The sequence below is a fragment of the Pinus tabuliformis genome, chromosome 1_2, assembly GCF_031772625.1.
Source record: "Pinus tabuliformis cultivar Carrire ecotype Pingquan chromosome 1_2, CPIR1, whole genome shotgun sequence".
In the NCBI taxonomy this organism is placed as follows: Eukaryota; Viridiplantae; Streptophyta; class Pinopsida; order Pinales; family Pinaceae; genus Pinus; species Pinus tabuliformis.
The window spans coordinates 1,130,009,588-1,130,018,532 of record NC_142298.1 but is presented as its reverse complement, the minus strand read 5'-3'; the positions used below and the strand labels follow the sequence as shown (position 1 = coordinate 1,130,018,532).

Below are 8,945 nucleotides of genomic sequence, written 5' to 3'. Positions count from 1 at the left end.
TGGTGACTATAAGAAGGGAGAAAAATGAAGAATTGAGAGACAAGGCCACTGAGTCGCTAAGGGAGTGTAGCTAGGAAAATAATTTGAAACCACATACGTCAACCAACGAGCCTGTCTCCTCATCAATAGAGCCAAGGCACCGCGCATTAAACAATGGAGAGAACTAAAAGAAGGAACACAAAATAGAAAGTGGGAGGGTCGTAAAGAGAGGTTAATTGCAAATAAAATCCATTGTATGAAGGGAAAAGCCAAGCATCAAGCATAGTGAGTGAGAATAACAAAGGTTGGAGAATGATGAGTGATTCAAAGCAGCTAAGCCAAATCAAAGCAATACCTTCTCACACTGTGGAATAATGGGAAACACTGGGAGCATTAAACTCGAAATCATGTATAATATTACCATTAATTTTTTCTAACAGCGGATTGGCCATGTCCACCACAAACATTGTTAGTGGCGACAATGGTTCGACTCCCTGCTACCTTTATATCACCGGTCACCCCATCGAAGATCACATAATATAATCTTAATTTGAGGATTAAAAGTAAATTGACATTTTATAATTATATTAATTTTAATTTAAAAAAGTTTTTCTATATTTGATTAGTTAATAAAATAATTATATTTGATAAAAAAAATTAAATAAATACATATTTAAATTGATTGAAAAACACCGGTCACCCCATCGAAGATAACATAATATTATCTTAATTTGAGGATTAAAAGTAAATTGACATTTTATAATTATATTAATTTTAATTTAAAAAAAGTTTTTCTATATTTGATTAGTTAATAAAATAATTATATTTGATAAAAAAATAAATAAATACATATTTAAAATTGATTGGAAAATGTAAAAATATATTAAAATTTTTGTTAAAATAGTAAATTTTACTTTATTATAATAATTGCTATACAAATAATCATTATTTAAGATGTCTTAATGAATTATCTCTTTCCTATTAAATTTTGGAGTTGTCTTTAGGTCTGACTTTTTAGAGTTTCCAGTGGATTTATGGCTTGAATTTGGTGGAAACATTTGTGGTTTCTGGTGGATTTCTGGGTTGAATTTGGTGGAAAAATTTGTGGTTATTTGACTGCGTATAAGAAAAATAAGTACTATGTTCAGGAATTCAACTCCACTTGTGATCTCCAACAAAGAGAGTACATTGGAGCTAACATTATGTGGAGATCAAATATTCTTATTGCTCAATTAAGAACTAACTCACATCAACTTCGGTGTGAAACGACATGGTGGAAGAGACCTAAAGAAGCTTGGGAAGGAGTGTGTACTTTTTGCACTTATGTGGCAGTGGAATCGGAAAAGCATTTCATTTTGGAATGTGATGCTTTCAATACATTAGGGACAGTTATGGCAGTATGTTAGCATCAATTCCTTGGCATTGTCTTTTCAGTGAGGGGACTCTTAAAAGGTTGAGGTTGGGCCAACTCATCATCAATTTGAATAGGAAAAGGATTAAATTACAAAAGGAGAAAAACATGGAGGATGACAGTCCCATAGACTATTTTTAGTCTCATGGAAGTTAAAATATCATTCATTCATATATGAATTCAACACCCTGAAAAACCTGGGGCACTTTTATTGTGCAGAGTTCACCCATCAAAATTATGATTTCAATGAATCTCTCCCTGACTCTAGACAAATTAAATTGGAAAATGAATCAAAAAAGTTTTCAAAAAGTCACACATAAAGGCAACTAGTTAATTTTTTAAAAAATATATTAAATAAATTTATTTCCATCTTAAATATTTTAGAATTAATATGTTAGAGAATTTAGTGGTTTTACACATATTTAAATATATTTTTTCAATTTTTTTAAGGAAATGGAATTTAAGTAATATAATATTTTTTTCTCTTCAAAAATATTTAAGTTTAATCTAAATGTTAATATATAAATATATAAAAGTTTATTATTATTTTATTAATATTATTTGGCATAGTCTAAGTTATGACGGAATAGCCTTTTTCATTAGAATTCACTAAAATCCAGCAATACAAATTCAAGATTTTTTGTTGTTTAAATTACTTTTTTAATGATTTTTGGTTGTTTAAATTACTTTTTTGAATGTATAAATGGATTTAGTACCTTGAAAAATTTGGGGCACTATTATGATTAAACAATTTAAACTCAAGTTTTTAAAAATCTCCATGGAATTTTGATTAAAATTAAATATAAAAATTCGTGGAAAAAACCATTTCCTCTATAATTTAACATATTTTCCTTTAAAAATATATTGTCTTTTTTTTTGTGACTAGCGGAATCGGCAACGGCAGTGGTATCGTGCTCGCGTTACATGGGATCAGCTACCACTATAACCTCTAGGAGGAACCACTCGCGTTACACTATAACCTCTAGGAGGGCAGTGGTATCGTACTCGTGTTACCACTCGCGTTACACTATACCTCTAGGAGGAACCGCCCAGTCCACAAGAACGACCCTCGGTTTAGACGAGACTCGAACTCGTGACCTTCGGTTAAGACGAGACTCGAACTCGTGACCTGCACAACGGCACAGAGGACTTAGCACATCGTCTACTGACCACAAGACCAAACCTCTGCGAGCAAAATATATTGTCTTTATTATATATTAACCTTTTTATTTTAATTTTTGAAACTTATCTTCATTTTTATCTTAATAAAAATATTACCATCTTACATTAAACTATGCATATGTAATGAAAGATAAAAATAAATGATAAAAATTACAAACTTTGAGTATGCCAATAAAAAATACTACCATCTTACATTGAACTATGCATATGCATGTATATGTAATGAAAGATAAAAATAAATAATAAATATGTAATGAAAACTTATTTTTAGCATGACAATCATTAAATTGATAATATTGTGTGTATAAAAAAGGTTTTAGGTGAACACTTCTCTCACTTTCAGGGACATAAATTTTAATTGATGATGTGAAGAGTGTTTAGACCAAGATAAATAGAAGGATTTAGAATATGGCCATTAGGATAGGTTAAATGAAGAGACCATTGAAATCATAAAAATATTATTAATTAATTATAAGTCAAATATAATACTACTTTACTAATAGAGGTAATTATTTTATTGGAATCAAAATTTATTATTATAATAATGGGATAAAAAGTTATTATTGTAACCATTTTATAGTCAAAACCCTTTGACTTTCAATTTGTTGTGAAATTTTTAAAAAGAATTTGATTTTATTGGCATGAAATGGTTAATTTTATGGAGTTATAAATAGAATTTGTCAAAAAAAAAAAAAAAAAAAATCTATATTCCAAGTACAACATCAAATCTCAATATTAAAAAAAAAAACATTATTTAAAAAAAATAAAAATTATATGCTACCAAGTACACATATCAAATCTCAATATTTATGAAATCTGTAAGTAAAATTCATCCTTCACTTTTAATTAATGTGTAACTTTGAAAATAATTTATAAAGTTTACTTAAGATTTTGAAAAAATTTAACAATCACATTTTATTATGATATTTTTTTGTGGTTATATATATATATATATATATATATATGATATTTTAAATGTGAAACTACTCTATATAGATTCAGTTTTATATATAATATTAATATATATAATCTACTTAAAAAAATTTATCATGTCACTACTTAAATACAATATTCTTAAGTTATAATGAGAAATCTTTAACATAATATTTTTTAAGCCTTACTACTCAGACTCCAATACTATTGCGACAACTAGAAAAAATCTAACAAACACATTTGTTTTCTATCACTTCCTATATCAATATAATTTTTTTTTTGAAAATGCAAGTTCTTCCTCTAAACTCGTAACTCTTGTTGTATTTGAGTTGAATTTTATATATATGTGTGTGTGTGAGAGAGAAAAAAATTATCTGAATTGTTTTTACCTACGTTTATTGTCTATCTAACCTATTAATAACTTAAAGTCTCTCAATACTTAAATAAATATTTTCTGTTGTTTTTTTCATAAAAATATAAAATCCCTAAAACTTAACTCTTCATTTACTAACAACATATTTCAAAAATAATATAATGTATTGATAGGAAAAACAATTTCCCCTCCATTATAAACTTTTATAGCTTTTGGTATGCCCCTAAGTCAGCTTGTCTTTTCATAATTAATTATGTGTTCCTTTAATATTATATAATGTTTTTCTTTCAAATATTTTTACCTACCTTTAATAGCTAGCTTGATTTTACGATATTGAATACTTTTATTTTAAACATTTTTACCTACTTTTAATAGTTAGTTTGATTTTATGGGAAACTTGTGTAGGAGTCACTTGTCTTAATAGCTAGATTGATTTTATGATATTGAATATTATTTTTCTTTCAAACATGTTTACCTATTTTTAATAGCTAGTTTGATTTTATGGGCAACTTGTGTAGGAGTCACCTGTCTTAGGGTATTCCACCCATGCTTTGGTCTAATGCCATAGGTTAGTGAGGGTTTGGCATGACTGTTATAAATACCAGATAGATCATGAGTTAGCACGAAGAACTAGAGAGGTTTTCTATGGAGTTATAAGCGGGGAAGGGAGACTCTTATAAGACTTATAAGAATTTGTAGATGCATTAGCTATTTAAGAATAAAGACAACAAACAAAATTCAATTTACAAAAGTAAATTGATGTCATTTGTTGTGTAAATTTTTGTTATAAATGATTTTAATGCAAAATAAAAATTTCATTGTTTTAACTAAACACTTACTTAATCTTAACTTTGTGAATTCAACCATAAAAATCTCCCTACTTAAAAACTTAACAATTTTATATGTTTTAATGTTTTGAAAATTTGTTTTAATATTCTAAAAGAGAGACCTGAATTCAAAAGTTGAAAAAATCTAAACTATTGTAATGTTTCTTATAAAATGGAACCTTGCAAATTATAAGTTTAGTAATTAATTTTTTTTAGATTTTTATACATAGGCATGAGGGGAATTTTTATACTTCTGCTATCAATTACTTGGGAATAAAGAGTGGCTTTGGATATTTTTTAATAACGGAATAAGCTCACGAAAAAAGGAAACTAAATCTCCAAAATTAAAAGATAATAACTAAAATTAAAAAAAATAATAATAATAAAATTAGAATTAAATAAAACATTTGGTAAAATTAAGATTAAACTAGAATTAACTAAAATTTAAGAAATTAAATAACCATAATTAGTTAAATTTAGTTAAATTAAAATTAAAATTAAAATTAAAGTAAAGAGAAATTAAAGATCTGAAAAGATAAATAAAAGATAATTAATAAAATGGAAGAAAAAAACAACCATCTTACACTAATTATACATCTAATATAATATAAATGTAACTTACGAAGAAAGATAAAAATAAATAATGAAAATACAACCATCTAATAATGATTTTTGCATCTACATGTGATGACCGTATATGCATGTAATGAACTATACAATATTTAGTAAACTTTTATATTTTCATTAAAAAAAAATTAATATTACGAGTAGAAAAAACTTTAAAATTCTCAACAAATAAAATAAAACTAATATTACGGAAAAAGGAAAAAAACGTGTGAGAGAACCAGATTATTTTCTTTTGTTAATCGAGACTCTAACTTATAAATAAAATTGACTTGAGAGGAAAAATTAAGAGTGTTGTTTTTAACGGAATCTAAACTGACAGATCATTACCAGTGAGAGGATTACTTCACGACAACATATAAACGCATTGCCATTGTGAATTTTCTCATGGACGACGACTACGATGACTTTGTTTATAAATTTCTCTGATATGAAATGAGGCGCATGGAGAAGTTGTGGGATAAGCTGCCTCATGCATTGCAGATTCAAATTGTAACAAGGCTTTCTGCAGAGAATATATGCAGATTGCGATTGACCTGCAAGTACTTTTATTCCTTATTCTCAAATCCCTCCATTGCTATTGAGTATGACCGCGCCGCTCACCCTAACTACCTTGTTCGTTCCTTGAGCTGGGCGAGACGCGGGGGCAGTGGCCTCTTTTTCAGTCACGATATTGTTTTATGTGTACAACATGAGGATGCCATGTCGAGGTCCGCGACTGGACCCAGGTTGCTAGAGAGATTATCTAATGTGCCAAGATCAGAGATGCCCCATCTGTTGACTTCTGGTGATGGGTTCTTGTGTTTTGAGGCAAGTTCTGATCTGTGGTGGGTGGTGAACCCTCTTTTTCCAGGGGAACGTTGTTCATTGAATATGCGCTATGCTAAATCCCACACCTGGTTGCGAGGAATAGCCTTCGATCGGAAACATGGCGTTTGCAAGCTCGTACTGTTTTCTTCATCGTCATCTACATATGTTTACAACTTTAAAGAGAATATGTGGAAAATAATGGAAAGAGGTCCAAACTGGAAGAGATTCTCTCATAAGAAGTATAGAAACCACCCTATAATTGTGAATGAACGTTTTGTGTGTTGGCAAGTGAGCACTAATGTGGATCCAGCAATGGTACAAGAAACGGCGGTAGTGGTGTTTGATGTGGAGAATGATTCATGGCAGGAGTTAATCTCTATAGACAAAAAATTATTTAAGGCAATGTGTATTACAGAGCATAACAAACAATTGTGTGCCATAAGCCAAACAAAAGGGGAGAAGGGTGTGATAATATTACAACTCTGGAAATTTGACATGGAGAACGGAACGTGGAAACCGTCAGAGTATATTCCTCCTGCGCCGCCAGAGAATATTCCGCCTGTTGGTACCTACCACTTTCACGAGTCGTATCGTCTGTGGGGAGGAAGGGGGTTCGTGTGGGCGATGGGATTCGAATACGAAGGAAATATTAACAGGAAAGAAATGGTTGTGTGGGTTTATGACATTTCCGGTCGTTCGTGGCACAAAGTGGCCGCATTTGAATATACTGGCATTGAAATCCCGGATGTCACGTACAGCATAGAGAATATAGAGCAGAATGTGGAGTGTTTTGAGGGCAGCCTTTTCAAATTGAGATAGAGCGTCCTGGGTAAGGTCTAACATGTTTTTTTCAACTTTAAAACTGTGTTTTCTTTTAAAAACTAGTTTAGTGTTGTATATAGACGTCTGGCATTCCATTGCCAATGGCTTTTGCATGTATAAATATGAGCGTGATCTGCGATATACTCTCATTTATTCCACAAGGCATATTTACAAGTTTATCGACTCATCAATACCTGGGGCAATATATATCTACCCATGGATAATTTACTTGTTTAAATTTAAGGTGGGCATATCATGCCCTAGTATTTATGGTGGCTAGATAAATTTGTAAATATGGGTTGTCCATATTTTCCAGAAGCAAAAAACCTATTCCTTTATATTATAAAAAAATAGTACATATTACAAGGATCACTTTTCTATCTTTTCTTCTTTGAAGTACATATTTCTGAGTTTCCTATTCATTTTCCATTACATCAAAACCATACCTCTTTGAAAATACTATCCTGTGCTACACTGTAGTTTCTATGATCTATATGCTGCCTATCATCTCGATTAGTATATATGATGTCTATCATCTGGTTGCCCATTTATTTATGATCTATATGCTGCCTATCATCTGGATTAGTATATATGCTGCCTATCATCTGGTTGCCCATTTATTCAACATGATATTTTTTTTTCCACGTAAAATGTGAGCGTGATCTATGATATGCATTCATTCATTTAACTGCAGATGTTGTTCATGGTGTGTGACCTTGCAGGGATCATCTAGTGAGGCCCATGACGACAGAGGCAGCCAGTTTAGGGGATGGGACCTTCAGCATTAAGCCTGCAACACTCAACCATTTTAGCTAACCGTCAAGATAGATTTGTGTTTTACCTGATTACGTAGTTTTAATATTTATAGTTATGCACCACTCTGTCAAGAGGTGGTTGTTCAAGCTTTTCTTTTGTCTTAACAGCTCCATTTTGGGTATCATCACTAACCAATAATTTTGAGGTTTCATTACTTTACATTCTCTTAGAACACATATTGTAGAAGGTTACAAATGATTTGTTTATTAATCTCAATTATACTTTTCGGTCTCTTTCCATAAATGAGAAACGAGCCTGCTTTTTTGGTACAAAAGCTCCTTTAATGAGTCTGCTTTTCTGTATAAATGTTTCTTTATTCCTGTTCTCTGGGCAAAATGAAGGATTTGGACATTTTAACTAGCTTTTGGTATGCATCATTCGAAGGATTTAGGTGGAAGTAAAACATGAGTAGGCACGTAATTACTGGCAAAAATAACTTAGCTTGTGTTACACTTGTGGCATGATAAAATATAGAATTCCCAACCGATAACATGAAGAAAAAGAGAGAACGTTAAAGAAACTAACTACATGACTATATTACATACAAGATTTTAAATATCTATTTGGCCATGGAATATGGATTGTTCACTTTATTTGTAGAAAATGGTCTTGTCCTTTGCATATGTGAGGTGAATGATTTGCTGACAAAATATCCACATCATCAATGACGCTTTGATTTGACTGTTGCTACCAAATAAAACTATGTAAGAGGAATCCATTTTATTTTCTAATGGGCTACTCTATGTTGAGTTTCAACTGCACTCGAGAATCTAGGTTAGGGTCTTAGAATCTTTGACACTACCAATCCAAATGCCACAACAAACTACTTTGCACAAACCTAGCTTCGTTATATTATCAATCTACAATACAACAACCTAGGGCTCCCGTGCCAGGGATCATGGCCCTCATACAATCATTAATACAAGAATATACAACTAGGGTTTGGTGTTAGTCCTTCGATAGCCAATCTACCTTGAACAAGATATAATCTGACCTACTAGTTGATCTAGTGCACTTCATAGCTCCACTGGTTGTACCCTGAACACATATGCCCGATCCATTAGCTTCCACTCTGAAGCAACACCTATCTACCTCTATCAATGATCCTACTCCTTTAGGTCATTGAACATGGTTCCAATCTGCCCTCTAGCTGATCATAGGTCCATTA

The 8,945-nt window shown here is 31.0% G+C and overlaps 1 protein-coding gene across 1 annotated transcript; it reads left to right on the top strand.

Annotated features, from left to right (window-relative positions):
- The first annotated feature begins 5,767 nt into the window (after positions 1-5,767).
- Positions 5,768-8,000, top strand: LOC149210137 (uncharacterized). Its single transcript, XM_089394360.1, has 2 exons — positions 5,768-6,968; positions 7,684-8,000. Exon 1 carries the CDS (start codon positions 5,774-5,776, stop codon positions 6,956-6,958), a length of 1,185 nt encoding a protein of 394 aa, XP_089250486.1. The 5' UTR covers positions 5,768-5,773; the 3' UTR covers positions 6,959-6,968; positions 7,684-8,000.
- Positions 8,001-8,945: the final 945 nt, after the last annotated feature.